At 38.7% G+C, this 17,638-nt stretch overlaps 1 protein-coding gene across 2 annotated transcripts in view; it reads right to left on the bottom strand.

Moving 5' to 3' along the window:
• The window catches only part of Whsc1l1 (Wolf-Hirschhorn syndrome candidate 1-like 1), a 121,027-nt gene that overhangs the window by 37,257 nt on the left and 66,132 nt on the right, over nucleotides 1-17,638 (bottom strand). Inside the window, exons 7-12 of one of the 2 annotated variants that reach the window (XM_013025388.1) lie at nucleotides 16,058-16,184; nucleotides 8,238-8,338; nucleotides 6,064-6,109; nucleotides 3,013-3,143; nucleotides 2,111-2,236; nucleotides 1,391-1,517 (exon numbers count right to left, since the gene is read on the bottom strand). In XM_013025388.1, the coding sequence (XP_012880842.1) occupies nucleotides 1,391-1,517; nucleotides 2,111-2,236; nucleotides 3,013-3,143; nucleotides 6,064-6,109; nucleotides 8,238-8,338; nucleotides 16,058-16,184 (658 nt within the window). Of the gene's footprint in view, nucleotides 1-1,390; nucleotides 1,518-2,110; nucleotides 2,237-3,012; nucleotides 3,144-3,518; nucleotides 5,135-6,063; nucleotides 6,110-8,237; nucleotides 8,339-16,057; nucleotides 16,185-17,638 lie in introns of those variants that run through there. The other variant, XM_013025387.1, reaches the window with a different exon arrangement.

Raw genomic sequence — 17,638 nt, forward strand, 5'->3', positions numbered from 1 at the left:
CTATTCATTTTCCCTCTTCTACAAAATAGAAAAATAATGGTATGTACCTCATAATGTCCCTTATGTTAATATTACAGGCTAACACAGTATTACCAGCACCTGGTATTTAGCAAGTGTTCAATAAAATTACCAAAGAATTTTTGGGGTATACATTTAAATGATAAGATAAAAAATAAATGTGAGAATCCAAATAAAGAGAGAAAAAAAATGTCCAAGAAGGTCAACATATCATATATACTTGATATCCACTTAACTCTTAAAACCTCCTTCAAAAAAATCAAAATCCGGGCTGGGAAGGTGGCTCAGTGGTAGAGCGCTTGCCTTGCATGCATGAGGCCCTGGGTTCGATTCCTCAGCACCACATATGCAGGAAAAAAAAAGCCAGAAGTGGCACTGTGACTCAAATGGTAGAGTGCTAGCCTTGAGCTGAAGAGCTGAGGGACAGTTCCCAGGCCCAGAGTTCAGGCCCACGAATGGACCCCCCCCCAAAAAAAAAGAAAAATCAAAATCCTATGTATACACATACACACACATATACAAAACTCATGTGTACACATACACAGCTCATAAAAACAGCACTACATGTTGTCAATCAGTTTTTTACTTGTTAGGCTGTTTCAGACTGATCAACAATTACTACTTTCCCCAAGTTTAACCAGGGTTACATAGAAAAGAAACAAATGTTTCTCTTTGTGTATAATTGGTCTTCTGACAGATGGTTGTATGCATAGCAGAATAAGAAAGAAATGGTGAATCCAAGTTTAAAATAAAATTTCCAGTAGCTCTATCTTTCCACTAAAACAGACTCAGCATGGTTACAGTTTTGATTGAAACTTAATTCTAATCTATTAAAATTAAAGGATTTGGGGCTGGGAAGGTGGCTCAGTGGCAGAGCGCTTGCCTTGCATGCATGAGGCCCTGGGTTTGATTCCTCAGCACCACATAAGCAAAAAAGAAAAGAGCCGGAAGTGGCGCTGTGGCTCAAGTGATAGAGTGCTAGCCTTGAGCTGAAGAGCTGAGGGACAGCGCGCCCAGGCCCAGAGTTCAGGCCCCATGAATGGACCAAAAAATAAAAATAAATAAATAAAGTAAAATTAAAGGATTTTAAATCATTTACTGAGCACAAATAAATCTCAAAACTATCTGAAAAATTTAATTCACATACCTTGTATAATTCTTTACATAAGACAAACTTCTCCTAATGTTTTGCTAGATTTATGGTATAGAAACTGGTAGGAAGAAGTTTGTGCCTAGGAATCTAAATTGTTGGATGGTGTTTTAATTTATTGAAATACCCATAGGAGAGGAAGAAAGTTATACAAGGTGAAGAAAGAATCAGATGTTAGGGAAAATGTCACTCTTCCCTCTCCATTTCCTTAGAGTAGCTTACCAGTGTTACACTCTGTGCAGATGAACTTCCCTTCAGGAACTGATGTCAACCCCAGGCATTCCAGGTGAAAGTGTCTGCAGCATTCTCCCTCACATGGAGTCAGAGAGTCACCAGGGCTTTCACAGATCTACAAAATGGGGGTCGGGGGGCAAGCAGTGTTTCTCAAACTAGCAGGTTTCAGAATCCCACAGAGGGCTTATTAACTTAGTAAAATACAGGTCAGTGGGTTCTTCTCCAGATTCTAAGCCAGTGGGTCTAGGGTGGCTCAGAATTTGCTTTTCTAACCAGCTTTCTGGAGAGGTTGTCCTTGGACTTCCCTCTGAACTACATAGCTATTTCCAAGCCCAACATGGCATAAAAAGTTGCAAAGTCATACTTGATCTTTTATGGTTCCTTCTTTGTGATTGTATAGTATAGCTTTTCTTCAAGGGACAAAATAATATTTTTCCAACAGAGTAAAAATACATTTAAAAGTTCATAAGCTCAAATTTAGGATAAAATATTTGAAATCTGTCATCTGTTATTTACTTCCAATATAAAAAAGATGACTAGTACTTGCATTTGAACGACAAGAATGTCAACTCAGAAAAGGTAGACAATAAAGAAATTCCAGATCTGTACCTTTAAATCAGCACCACAATTTAGAAACACAAGGCCCTCTTTCAGCATATCAAACATGATGGCAATTGTGATCAGCCAGAGGATCAGCCTCCTCCCTACCTGACACACGGTGTCCTTCCTACTGCCAACACCTCTTCGGGACAAATTTGAATCCATGGACTGTGCATCAGACATGTCTGCATCTGCAGTAGCTGAAGGGCTATCTACTTGTTTTCCGAAGCCTACCTATATAGAAAACATAGCACATCTTAAAGAAAAACAAAACAGAACTCTGCTTGAAGTTACATGCAATGAAAATCCTGGTAAGGATAGATCAGGTAGATATTGACACACCTCTTTTTCTTCCTAAAACCCATGGATACCATATGCCTGCTGTTTGAGGGAGAAATTGTAGTTAAAATAAAAAAAACAACAACTATGATCTATGATTTTTTAATTTACTTTTTGGTGCTAGTACTTGGCTTGAATTCAGGGCTTGGGCACTGTCCCTTAGCTCTTTTGCTCAAGAATAATGCTCTACCACTTGAGCCACACCTCAACTTCCCGCTTTTTGTGGTTAATTGGAGATAAAAGTCTCATGGACTTTCTTGCCCAGGCTGGCTTCAAACCTTTATCCTCAGATCTCAGCCTCCTAAGTAGGTGGGATTATAGGCCTGAGCCACTGGCACCCAGAAAGATAGAATTTTGCTATGTGAGAGAGTTGTAAAATTTCAGGCATGTATAAAGGCAAGTGTGGTGGTGCACAACTGTAATCCTAGTACTCAGGAGGCTGAGGCACAAAGACTTTTAAGTTTGAAGCCATCTTGGGCTACACATAGATGAAGATCTTGTCTCAAAAAACAAAACCACAAGTTACAAAATAACCAGTCATTTTTTGTCCCGTGAATTTGAGTATTTAGATATCTCCCTCATTTCTTTAAGTAAGCTAGACAAAGCATTGTGGTACTTTTGTTCGCAAAGCAAAAAAAGGCAATTCTACCCAGATCCAGGCACGTATTTACCTGCAGATCACTCAGTCCTCTAGAATCGGAGTCAGACGTGTCTCTGTATGCAGAACTAGTCATTTCTACATCTGTTGAGGCTCGACTCCTTTTCTTTAGAGGTTTACAGGAATCTGAAATCTCGCTGGCACCTTAATACAACACACTGAAATTAATCCTAAGTAATACTTAAGGTTTATCATTTTAATTTTTTTTGTGTGGGAGAATATTTTCTTTCCCCAAACTCCTTTCTTTAGTGTAGGAGGGGAAAAAAAGAGCACAGATCTCTTTGTAATACTGAAGATGCAAGTCAAAACTTCATGAGCTTCTGACCTTTCTTGCTCTATTAAAACATTTAATTCAGTTCTCCTGCTCTAAAATAGCTCTAGAACTATTTTCAGTCAACACAGCCCAAATTCCAACCTAAAAACCAATTGTATCAAAACTGCAGGACAGCCGATTAATTTGGAGCAACTCAAAGCACCATTTGATTTGGAGGGGGAAGACATAAAACCCAACACACTGTGTAGTTTACAAATATGGTTGCAGAGACATCTCCATCTTGTTTTTATTAGGGATGTGACAAATCTTTGATTTGTATTCGATTCGTACACGGATAGTGCCATTTTCCCCCAAATTTTGTGATTTAGTTGATTATTGTCCCCCCAATAAATTTTGAATGTTCATGATTGTTTATCTGAGACTTCCTTGGTGAAGTGGCATTTATTGTGACCATTAACAAATGCTGCAGCACTATACATGTCATGCCATTTGGGAGGCACACTGCTGAGTACTGTAAATGGACAATCAGTATTCAATGCAGTCAAATCATGAAGAGCTGGATGAGAAGCCTCTGTGGAATTTGTGCGGGAAGGAATAAATATGGAAAAAAAAAAAAGACAGAGAATAGTGTGGAATTTTTTTTTAAAACTGTGTGTAATACAAATCCAGCCAAAACAATAGTGCAAAAAGTTACAAAGCAACAATCTCTTGGGCTAATGCAGTATAGGCTATACAGAAACAGCCACGATGAAATGTGCAGATCAGGCACGGTGAATACCAAGGAACCAAGGAGACGGTTATATTTCCACCCACAGTTTGTGTTTTGGATTTTTTTTCCCCCAGAATTTCCATACAACAGACAGACATCTAGATCAGCCCAGCAAGCTATGGTGGAAGTGTGCAGTCCAGAAGAGACCATGGAGAAACAAGTCTCCTGAGGCCATGAAGATCCGCAACAGGCTGGGTGGGAGCAGCACTTGGTGTATAGCCATGTTCTGTGGTGGAGGATGTGGGCCTCAGGAGACTGCTCAGATTACTGGAACTTTGTTATCACATCCCATGCTACAAGTTTTCACTGAATGCTTCCTGACATCTAGAAATGAGGGTGCCTGCCCATGTTAATGCTGATTAAAAAACACAAGTACACAAATCTATTTCCTTCATTGCTGGTGTATGGACCCAGAACACCACCACAAAATATTTCCTTGGCCTAAAATCACTGGATTAACAAGGAGTTTTAACAGAGGAATAGGAGTAGTGCTGTACTGAGAGGCTTTCGAAGGGAAACACAGGTACCGCCAGTTCCGACGAGTTTCTGAAAACACTAGAAAAATGACAGACTGCTGAAGACAGCTGTCATGCTGTTCTCCATAACGGCACTAATATTAAAAAAAATAAGAGCTTTTAATGATTGCAATGTATACAGTTTGAGCTGTTTGGCAAAACCCTGCAGATATGCATTAATGATGCTTTATTTAAAAACAAAAAAAACAGTCCATGTTGGAATTGATCAGTGTACATTAAACGGTGGTTTTTAGGCTGGACCCATGATTTAAGCTGTACCCATCCAGCTCAAACCAGAAAAAAAAAAAAAAGACAAACAACAAAAAAATCATTTGAATGTTAAAGCAATTGTTCAGTCTTGAAGAAGGAACCAGGCCAATAATGATGATTGGCAAAATCAAAAACAAAAGAAACTGTTTAACAAGCCGCCGACAAAGAAATCTTGAATGGAGACTACAATTCTGGAGTTTCTGGGATGAAATTGTACAGGAATCTCAGTCCACAGTTTCCTCAACCGCTGCGGAGACGGAGCTGTCACTGTATCTGACAGAGCCCTGCACTCCCCGGTCCGCCGACCCTGTGGAATGGTGGAAACACAACGCAATCAGGCCTCCTAATCTCGCAGCGATCGCGATGTCTTTCTTGGAGCTCCGCCAAGCAGTGTTCCCTCCGAGAGGCTGTTCAGTTCTGCTGAGGATCTCCACGGAGACCATCGCTGCAGACTTCTCTCCCCGAGAATGCAGAGAGGCTGTTGTTTTATTTTTTATTTATTTTTAAATAATGCAATTTGCCCAGAGTAAACTACAAATACAGTTTGAGCTCACCAAAAATGCATGAAACATGCCATGGAGTTTGTACTGTAGTCAAATTGCACACAGAAAATACAGATATAAGTTTAAGGTTTCTTAACCTTTGTGCGTATCTCAAATAGATTCACATATGATCATTTAATAATGGCCATAAGTATGCTATGGATCATTTTAATTTACAGAAAGGTTTTACAGCACTGTAAAAATAAGTGTGGCAACATTATTTTTCAATCAAGTTGTCTTGTCTGATTTGTCATAGTCCATTTTTGACATTTATAGCTACTATTCGGTATTCAGTCGAATACCAAAAAAAGTGGATTCGTCACATCCCTAGTTTATAAGCCAGTGAAACCCCAGAATCTTATGGAGAAAAGTTGGAAACAGTATCAAGTCTATGCGGTGTTCTCCAATTTACCAAAACAAGAAAGATTTCATGTGGAGGCACAGAGTGAGATCAACTCTAAAAGTCTGTCTTTCTCTCTACCTCTCTCTCTCTTTCTCTCTCACACATACACAACACACACACACACACACACACACACACACACAACACACAAATGGGATATTGTAATTTCACACTGAAAAGCAACAACAGTGATTTACAGAGACAGGCAAAAATACATGAAGTACAAAATAAAAAATTCTTAGAATTGGTTTAGTCAAGGAAATGCAAAGCAACATTATAGTATTAACTCACCTTTTTGTAATCCAGTCTTCACTGTAGCTTGAGGAACTGTTTCAACCTGTTTGGGGAAAAAAAAATTACAGCATTAACAAGGAATTTTTTCACTCTTGAACTACAGGGAAAAAAATTAAGACTTGCATCAATCTAAGTAGTGATGAGTGATCAATGTATCTGAAAACTAAACTCAGTCCCATCTTATGGGTCAAGTTCTCTGTCTTAAAGTCAGGGAGGATTTAAATCCTAGCTGCCTGTGCTGAATACCAAGTGACAACACACAGCCACATGCTCTCTAGCAAAGATCTTTCCCACCATGCCCTTGGAATATGAATAGAACAAGAATACTTTCCTCAGTGTCTGGGAGGCAGGAGAGGGGTTGTTTCTGCAACCAGCCCCAATGCTGCTATAAACCCCTCCCGCCCCAAAGACGTTAGGATAAATTTTTACTTACTATGAAACTCAGGTTAATGTAACTCACGCCACTTTAAGACCCTTCCGCGCCTGCACTCACAGCTAAGTTGCTGGGAATCAGGACCCTCTCTGTAGAGAGTGCTACAGGGCTCCATACAGCTGGAAGCTCAACACTTTTGCTGCTAGTACAAACTTAAGAAAATAAGTTTGTGATATTGCAAAAGTACTTTCTTGAGTGTCTTATGAACAGTGTCTTGATCCTACATTAGGAGAGCGAGATCAGAAGTTATTCTGCCAATGTATATGTAAAACACGGGTAATTTGAGGATTGAAGCACGGGAATTAGAGAAAGGATGCTGTTGGGAGGAGTTCCTGATTAAGCTATGAATTGAATTTCATGTTTCTTTAAGATGTGGTGAAATATGCATGTTGAAACACATTTTGTAAATATTTAAGGATTGTTCTAAGCTTTTTAAAAAAAATTTTATTTTTTTACAACAGGTAAAAAACATACAACAGAAATGCTTTTTTTTAATAAGATACAATTAGTCATACAAATATAAAATCTTCTAAACAATCACTGATATTGTTTTACTACTAACTAAATATAACATAGTGGCATTAACAATTTGTCCCATTTTTTGTACTTATTCTGCTTATTAACTTTAAATTGACTGGTCACAGACTGAATTTGGAAACCAGGTGGCAAAGTCACAACTTCATTTTGGTAATGAAAACTACAGGTCTGCAAGAGCTTAGAAAGATTTTTTTTTGGAATTTCCTAAGTATGAAAGTTAATATGATAAATAAATGACAAATCAGTATATTACTTAATTTTGGTTAGATATTTTGAAAAAAATTGTTTTACATGCTTGTGACATCATAGAGCACCCACAAAGTTAACTTTTAAATTTGGAAGCTTAAAATTATAAATGCAATACTTTAAATAAGAAAGTCCACATTCTCCCATAGCGGTTTTAAAATATAAAACTTATTGGAACTAATACTATTAGAATTTTATTTAATGCCAGGCATCCAGATTGTAAAAATGGGTAACTTTCAGCTTTAAGAAAAATTGAGAAAATTCTGATTATAAGCTTAATTTAAAGGAGGATAGTTTTAAAAGATTCTTTGAAAAGGTAATTTAATATGAATGTTACTACACTGATTACACTGGTTGAACACATTCAAAATGGCTCCACAACACACTCTTTTTAAAGTTTGAATATTGTCTATCTGATAACCTGATAACCAGGTGAGTGCCATTCCACTGTAAAAATAACATTCCAAAAATTCTGTGATGCCAACAGAAAAACCAGATCATCTATGATTATCTGCTTCTTAAATACAGGCATATAAGTTAAATTAATTTGATTTGTTTAAAAAACAAAAACAATACATACCAGCAGCTTATAAAAGCAAAAAGCAAAAATTTTAAGAGGGAGAATTCAATGATGGTTCCATATGAAAATCATGAAGACATGAAATCATTGTGCTTATAAAAGAAATTTAAAAATAAATGTGAGGGAATTTTGTGAGAGTCTCACACCACTGGCTTCCCATCTCCCAAAGCTTGACTTTTTTGTGAAAATGCTTAAAGCAGAATCACAGGGATGGCTGAATTAGAACTGGGCACTGCAACCCACCAGGACAGAAGCGTAAGACAGTTTAGAAAGGAAACTCAAAGCAGAGAAAGTTTCTCTTTCTTTTGAGATACTGAGATAAGCCACAGATTTTACATATACAATGCTTTAACTCTCTACATGTAGGAAGCCAACCTGCTCCTTTTTGATCTTCTTCTTTGGCACAACCTCAGTGGATTTCTCTGATTCAGATCGAGTCCTAATTGATCTTCTCTGTTGTTTCTTTTCTACTGAGCCTAAGAGATGATTTAAACACATGAACAAAAACTTAAGTATAGCTTGACATTCGTGCAGTTAAGATCTGACCCAATTTCTTGCTTTTCTTACTCATTACTTTAGAATTTTAATTAACAGTCACTAAAAAGATTTAAAGATGATGGGACCCATGTACCCAGGCCATGGCAGCCAGAAAGTGGTAGGCCAGGTAGCCAGGCAAGCTTCCTTTGGTATCCTCTTGCATGTACTTTCTGCCTGGATGGGCTGGGCTCATATAGTAGCCAGGATTTGTGGACCCACTCAGGGGCATACTCAGACCTTAAATGGACCCTCTGCTGTGAAAGGGATTTAGCAGAGAACCGTGTCAATGACAAGGTAGTACCTGGGCCAGACGTTAGAAGCCCTTGGGGCTGGCAAGATGGCTCAGTTAGCAGAGTGCTTGCCTTGCATGCATGAGGCCCTGGGTTCGATTGCTCAGCATCACATAAGCAGGGGGGGAAAAAAGCCGGAAGTGGCACTCTGGCTCAAGTGGTACAGTCCTAGCCTTGAGCTGAAGAACTAAGGGACAGCGCTCAGGCCCAGAGTTCAGGCTCTACAACCATCCAAAAAAAAGAAGTTAGAAGCCCTTAGACTTGAGTGAGTGAGTGCTACAAACAAGCTATTCTTGTTCTGAGGCAGGAGCATTTCCTGTTGGAGAATCTGGTATTTTTAAAGTGAGGGGTTCACTTCCTCTATATCGCATTTTTGACCTTCAAATCATTTCTGTCAACCTGACTCCCTTAGAATTTAGAGACTACATGGCATAGTTAAAATCAGGGGTTTGGATTCAGGCACAACTGGATTAGAACCCTGTACTTCTGCATGACCAAGGACAAATGATTTCATCTGTGGAGCTTTAGCTTCTAGACAAAAGGGGGTGGTAAAAATAACATCTAATTCATAAGGTAGTTACAAGAATTGATTGGGATCACTTGAATAAATGCAACCAAAACAGTAATAAATGCTAGCTGGATCACCAAAAAAGAAAGATTTTAAATGTTTAGGGGCACAAAATTATTTAATAGCTTATTAGTAAAGGCCCATGAGCCAAGACTGGGATCTACAAAATATTTTAATTATACAAATAAAGGAGGATTCAATTTTGTTTTTACAGTTTAGTTTTGAAAGCAGGTAAACATGTTTAGGAGTTCCGGTTAATCATTTCCAGCAGAGAAGTCACAAATAAAGGTGTTAGCTTGTTCCTTTTCTCTCTTAAGAGGATTCTGGAGACCCTTATTTTAAAACATTTGAAACACTTTTTTTAAAATCAAAATTAAAAACAAAGAGGGAATTCAATGATGGTTCTAAATAAAAAAACAGTAAAACATGAAATCATTGTGCTTATAACCAAAATTTCAAAATAAATAGAAGGAAATTTTGTGAGAGTCACACCACTGGCTTCACAATACTGAAGTATAATCACCAATATTCAAGTACTACCTACTTACCAGGGGAGACAAAAAAGAAATGGAACAGCTTATCAGTAATCAAAAACCTTGTTTCTGAGGATGACAATATACGGTACCATGAAGTGCAGATGAGACTCTCTTACAGAGGAGTTAACCAACAGGGCTTTTAAAAATACTTGAAGGATGCCAGTGGCTCACACTTATAAATCCCAGATACTTAGGAGACTGAGATTTGAGGATTACAGCTCAAAGCCAGCCTGGCCAGTAAAGTTCATAGGACTTTTATCTCTAACTACCAAAAAGCTGAAAGAGAAGCTGTGGCTCAGTGGTAGAGTCCGATCACTGAAGGGGAATAGAAAAAAAAAGTCTGAACATTTAAAACAAGAAACAAATATTATACACACCTTCTAAGACAGAGTGAACATTTCTAGATTTGGAAAATGGCTTAGAAGCCTGATCTGAATGCAGACCAGATTCCTCAAGTCACAGAAATGTAGCAGTGCCACAAATTCTTTGTATTCCCTACATTCACCAAGAAAAGCCTCAAGAATTTTTTTCCTGAAGTTTACACAAGCTGAGGCAAATGATGTCATTGCTTTTTTGTTTTGTTTTTTGTGGGTCATGGGTCCTCAATTCTGGGACAGCCTGGGTGCTGTCCCTCAGCTCTTCAGCTCAAGGCGAGTGCCCTACCACTTGAGCCACAGCACCACTTCCTGTTTCCTAGTGGTTTCTTGGAGATAAGAGTCTCACTGACTTTCCTGCCCTGGGGTTGGGCTTTGAATCGTGATCCTCAGATCTCAGCCTCCTGAGTAGCTAGGATTACAGGCCTGAGCCACCAGTGCCCGGCTTCCGGCCTTTCTTTTCTGCTTATGTGGTGCTGAGCAATCTAACTCAGGGCCTCATGCATGCAAGGCAAGCACTCTACCACTGAGCCAACTTCCCAGCCCCATGTCATTGGTTTTTGAAGGGAAATAAGTCTCCTTTTGACCTTTCATCTAGTAAAAGTATATATATTTTTTGGTGCTAGTTCTGCTGGGGCCTGGGTGCTGTCCTTGCTTTTTTGCTCAAGGCTAAGCATGCTCTCACTTGAGTAACAGCTCTACTTATGGCTTTTTGGTAGTTAACTGGAGCTAGGAATCTCAGTTTCCTGCTTGGGCTGACTTTGAACCATGATTCTCAGATCTCAGCATCCTGAGTAGCTAGGATTACAAGCATAAGTCACTGATGCCCGGCTGAAAAATTGTTCTCACAAAAAAACAAAGTTATTTCAAAAGATAAAATATGCTTATCAAGCAGAGCTGGCAAACAAATTTAAACCAAGAGCAAAGCTCTTGAGTGTTTGTTCCTAAAGTAATGCTTGTCATATTCTACAACCTAAACTACATGTACCTGCCTAATGAAGGAACTACACTGTCTCTTTCCAGACACAAAGAATTTAAAACAAGAAAATGAAAATTCATGGTAGATCTTAAATCATACAATAAAAGACTACATGAAAATAAAATGTTTAGTAGTTGAGGAAAAAAACTCCATTAAAAATAAAAGTATATCACTTAGGATTAATCTAGTGTTACATATTTAATATCCCTATTCATATGAATAATTCTAGTTAAAAGACTACAGATGTTTTGGGATCTACCCACTCAGGTATCCCATTTAAATTCAGACAAATGAACAACAGTTAACAAAACTGGTAATAAAACTGATAGGCTTAACTGAAAATACCAAAAGGTACTTTAATATTCAACGAAAGATGGGGCTGGGAAGGTGGCTCCGTGGTAGAGCGCTTGCCTTGCATGCTTGAGGCCCTGTGTTCAATTCCTCAGCACCACATAAGCAAAAAGAAAAAAAGCCAGAAGTGGCGCTGTGGCTCAAGTGGTAGAGCGCTAGCCTTGAGCTGAAGAGCTGAGGGACAGCACACAGGCCCAGAGTTCAGGCCCCATGACCAGACCCCCCCCCAAAAAAAAAAATTCAATGAAAGAAACAAATATTTCAAAACACAGCTAATGAATGTAAAATCTAAGTCTATTTACTCATTCTTTCACCATTATAATTTCATTTTATTATATGGTACTTTGAAGTGATACAAGCAGCAGACCTGGCTCTAGATCTTGTTCTCTCATTATAAATTTGGCTTCCTTTCCAACTCAATTCGGGATAAAGGCAAATTAGCTAGTAAGCACCATCTGATTTGTGCCCAAAGTCCTCTGATATCACGTCTCCCTGTCTTTCATCCTTCCTATCATTTGCTTTTATTTTTTGTTGGACATGGGGCTTGAACTCAGGGCCTGAGCACTGTCCCTCACCTTTTTTGCTCTACCACTTGAGCCACAAATCCACTTCCGATTTTCAGGTAGTTAACTGGAGACGAAGAATCTCACAGACTTTCCTACCTGGGCTAGTTTTGAACTACGATCCTCAGATCTCAGCTTCCCTGAGTAGCTAGGATTACAAGTGTAAGCTACCAGTGCCTGGATCCATCATTTGCTGTTAGAAAGCTAGCCAAAATACTACAAACACTAGAATTTTACTTAAACTTACCAGCTACTCAATCCCAGGTGTACCTGAGTTACTACTGATTGAAGATTACTACTTCAAAGTCTTAAGACTTTGTTCTTCCAGAACAGTATTTGGTTACTGTGTTATTATGATAAAATAAATATATATTTGGCCTGTGCTCCTTTTCTAAATCCCCTGAAATACTGTAAGTGACAGGGCTGCTAGGTGTATCTTTTGTTCTAATGTTTGGTCTTTACTCCCAACACAAAGCTCCTGATAGAATGTCTCCTGTTTAAATGAAGCAACTTTGGTAGAGTCTGAGGTGGAGGCTGGTCAGCAGAAAGACTAAGCCATGATAAGCAGTATTCAGCTGCACAGAGACTGAGTTAGTAATAAATCATGGCTTTGTGATAAATCTCCTATGAAAATCAAGAACACGAAGGTTGGGGGAACCTCTGGATTAGGAAACCCAAGGTGCTTCTGGGAAGGAAATGAGACCAAAGAGGGCATAAAAGCACCACAGACCTTTCCACATGCATTGGTCTGCACCTTCTCAATCTGGCTACTTGTCTATATGCTCCATAACACCTTTTATAATAAACTGGTAAACAAGAAAAACACTTTCCTGAGTTCTGTGAGCCACTCTTGTAAATGAATGAAGCACAGGAGTGACAGGAATCCCAATATATAGCTGGTCAGTCAGAATTTCTGAATATAATCCTAGTGCTATAGTACATGCCTATAATCTCAGCACTCAGGGAGACTGAGAGGAAGATCTTGAATTCTCATCCAACTTAGGCTATAGAGTGAAACCTTGTCTCAAAACAAAAAAACTGTTTAAATAGGGTTACAGGTGGACCCATTACAACAATGAGATGTATGTCAAAACACAAACTTTTACAACTTTGGTGGGGTGGGGATGGGGGAGTGGAGAGAGGAAGGGATGGTATGGGGAAACAAAGGAGGAGGCAACAATGCTTGATAAGAAATGTACTCACTATCTTGCCCATGTAATTGTAACCCCTCCGGTATGGTATTTACACACACACACTCACCCACCCCAAAAATATCCTGCACACACGCACACACGCACACACACACACACACCAAAAATATCCTGCACACGCGCACGTGCACACACACACACACACACACACAAACACACTCACCCACCCCAAAAATATCCTGGGAGTAATCTTGAAGACAGAGTCCTTTAATACTAGGCTATGGCTGGGTGCTGGTGGCTCATGCCTGTAATTCTAGCTGCTCAGGAGACTGAGATCTGAGGATCACAGTTCAAACCAACCTGGGTATTAAAGTCCGTGAAACTCTTATCTCTAGTAAACTACCAGAAAACCAGAAGTGGTTCTGTGGCTCAAGTGGTAGAGCACTAGCCTTGAGCTGAGGGACAGCGCCCAGGCCCAGAGTTCAAGCCCCACTACTGACCAAAAAAAAAAAAAAAAAGGCTATGGCCAGGCACTGGTGGCTCACGCCTATAACCCTAGCTACACAGGAGGCTGAGCTCTAAGGATCATGGTTCAAAGCAAGACCGGGCACAAAAGTCCATGATAATTTTATCTCCAATAAACCACCAGAAAAACCGGAACTAGAGCTCTGACTCAAGTGGTAGAGCACTAGCCTTGAGCTGAAGAGCTGAGAGACAGTACCCAGGCTCAGAGTTCAAGCCCCAGGACAAAAAAAAAAAAAAAAAAAAGAGGCTATGAAGCCAGGCCTAGAGGAGGCAGGAAGATGAGGAGTCAAACGAGTCTGGGCTACATAGCTCCACAAAAAACCAAACAGGTACAAAGTGTGAGAACTGAATGGAATCATATGATACCCTGCTGGTGTATAAGAACTAGTCAGTGTAGGGGGGAAAAAAAGCAGAAAAACACCCAGCAGTGGTGTTTTACAGGCATGAGCCAGTGGCTCATGCCTGTAATTCTAACTACTCAGGAGGCTGAGATATGAGGATCTTGGTTCAAAGGCCAGTCAGGGCAGGAAATCCTTGAGACTCTTATCTCCAATTAACCACCAGAAAAGCGGAAGTGGTGCTATGGCTCAAGTGGTAGAGTGTTCACCTTGAGCTGAAGAGCTCAGGAACAGTGCCCAGGCCCAGAGTTCAAGCCCCATGACTGACCCAAAAAAAAAAAAAAAGTCACTTCTTCAATTCCAAAGAAATTTTTAGAAAACAAAATGAAACAAACTTTTTCCTAAGATTCCAAATGACCAAACTAATGAACACCAAACTCTTTTCTTAATAGTTATGTGAAATAGTATAAAATTACCTTACTGAATATAGGCATTCTCTCACTCTATTCTACCTTTGCAATACTGGGTTGAACTCAAGTTATTACCATTTTACCACTTGAGCCATACCCTCAGTCCTTTTGCTTGTTTTTCAAATAGGTTCTTAAGTAACTTTGGCCAGGATGGCAATCTGTAAGTAGCTGATACCGGTATGGAATACCATATCTACCCTAGGGCACATGCACACACATGTGTGTGTGTATGAGCACATGTTAATCCTGGGACTTGAACTCAGGGCCTTGAGCTGTTTTTTTGCTCAAGGCTGGCACTCTACCACTTGAACCACACCTTGACTTCAGACATTTTGCTGGTTATAGAGGTAAGTGTGATGGACTTCTCTGCCTGGGCTCATTTTGAACTGCAATCTTCAGATTTTAGTCTCCTAAGTAACTAGGATTACAGGAGTGAGTCACCAGCATCCAATTTCCAGTATCTTTTAAGTAAGTGTAACCTAGCCTGATTTTCATTTTGTAGTACCTGTTAATCAGAGAACAGGTTACATTAGATTAGCTAGGTCCTAAGCCCCTCAGCTATTAATGCTTTACACACTTAGGAATAATGAAAAGATCATTGGCATTTAATAGAGATCTTGTTTCCAGTAGAGGATAAAGAAGGGAATACAAACATGCTAATAGACAAGCGCTTGTGGCTCATGCCTGTAGTCCTAGCTACTCAGGAGGCTGAGATCTGAGGATCAAGGTTCAAAGCCAGACAAGGCAGAAATGCCCATGACACTCTTCAATAAATTACCAAAAACAAAAAAGCCAAGAGTGGAGCTGTAGCTAAAGTGGTAGATCACTAGCCTTAAGCAAAAACAAAACAAAACAAAACTCATGGACAGTGCCCAGGTCCTGAGTTCAAGCCCCAAGACCAGCATGCACACATACACATGTGCACATGCACACATGTACACACACACACACGAACGTGCTAATAGTGCTGGAAAAACAAAGATGCTATTCTCATGCAAAAAGATAATTAAAATGGCTGATGTACTCAGTTTATTTAGATTTTATAGTTTATTATTGTTATTGTGGTTTTTAAGACAGTCTTGCTGTATACTCCATTCAGGCTGGCCTGGAACTCATGATCTTCCTGATTTAGTCTGTTAAGTGTAAGATTAAACATGCATCACTGTATCTACCATAGAATTTATAGCTACTTTGTGTATGTGTGTGAGTACTGAAGTGATTTCAGTTTAGCTATATTTTGTGTGTGTGTGTGTGTGTGTGTTTGTAGCTCTAGACACTTTGCTTTTTGCTCGTTATTTTGGAGATGGAATCTCAAGGGCTTTACAGCCTTGGGTGGATTCAACCTTGGTCTTCTGCATCTCAGCTTCCGGAACAGCTAATAATACAGATGTGAGCCACTGGCTGTATTTACTTTTGATAATGAAAAATTTCATAGGAACAAAGCTATCATGTTATAGCTGAACACAACAATGACCACCCAGAAAAGATTCATATATTCCTTGTTTACACCTACCTGTAGGACAGGATGTTGCTTCAGGAGATGATATATTCTGAGTTGGCTTTTCACTTTTCTGATTTGGTGAAGAGATTATAAGTCTGTCTTGCCCCCTGACACTTATTTCCGTTTTGTTACCAATTCCCTTTAAAGTAAGGCAAAATACAATAAAAAATAAAGTGATTATTATGCAAATGGCATCATGAGTTTATAAAGACAGCTTATAATAATATTCTTGAATTTGTCTGGTCTTTTAATATGGTTAATTTATCTTAGCCATTATCTGAATAATTTTATTAAGTTATCAGGATATATTCTAAAATGTATGATGAGATCACATAGGGAGAAAAATAAAAACTACTTGTCTAAGACCAAGTTATAGATATCCCTAAAATCTGAACCTGTGTCACCTCGTTTTCTGTCAAAAACAAAGTTTGGGTTTTTTTGGGTCGGTTGTGGGGCCTGAACTCTGGGCCTGGACACTATTCTCAGCTCTTCAGCTCAAGACTAGCGCTCTACCATTTGAGCCACAGTGCCACTTCCAGCTTTTTCTGCTCATGTGATGCTGAGGAATCAAATCTGGGGCCTCATACATGCAAGGCAAGCAGACTACCTCTGAGCTACCTTCCCAGCTCCAACAAAATATTTTCTAGTTTGAATAACTTTTTTATATATGCATAATATATAATATACATATCTATGTATCTTCATATATATATATATATATATATATATATATATATATATCATAGTAAGAGAACTCTGGTCACTATCTCCCTATTACATAGATAGTGAAGCCAAGATGTCTTCAGAAACAGAAATACGTCATTCATGGAGACTAAAATATGATCAAATAAGTAACGTAGAACAGACAAAAGCAAGGTGCAACCAACTTAGGTCTTTAAGCATTTTTGATGCAACAGAATAGACGTGAAGTTATAAATGGATTTTAAGATAAATATTACTAATATATATCTATAATTTATAGTCTACAAAAATATATTTATATAAGTATATTAATTAGGCATTCGTATATGTAATTTCTTTAATGTGCATATAACTATGAAAAAGTTGCATAGTACTAAGAAAAAGTAGGAAAAGGATTCTTTAACAAATATGAATAAAAGATAGATAAACTGAAATCACAAACTCAGATTTGTGGATGGGGTTGGGAGTGTGGTAAGAAGGTATATATGATATAACCAGTGTTAAGAAAGAGTTTTCATGTCATCAAACTAAAGTATAACTGCTTTAAATGGAAGTCCAGGACAATCTGAGAAGAGGAATTTAGTTTACAGAATTTAGTTTACACCATTACTGCTTTATCACCAAAGGAAAACCAGTAGTGGGACTTCTCTGAAATGCAGTTAGAGGTCTAAAGCCAAGAGTAATCTAACAGAACTACTGGTGCAACCAAACAGTTCAACAGGTACAATTATTATAGTAACTTTTATAACAATTGCTAATTTAGATAACTAAAAAAGATTTTAATTAGAAGCAAACTTTGCAACAACAACAGAAAAACCTCACCATACAAACTAGAAACAGACAAACTGTCCAGTTTTTTTCCATGACTTTCAGGAGCTAAGCTCAATTTTG

This window comes from Dipodomys ordii, unplaced genomic scaffold (genome assembly GCF_000151885.1).
Source record: "Dipodomys ordii isolate 6190 unplaced genomic scaffold, Dord_2.0 Scaffold4, whole genome shotgun sequence".
NCBI lineage: Eukaryota > Metazoa > Chordata > Mammalia > Rodentia > Heteromyidae > Dipodomys > Dipodomys ordii.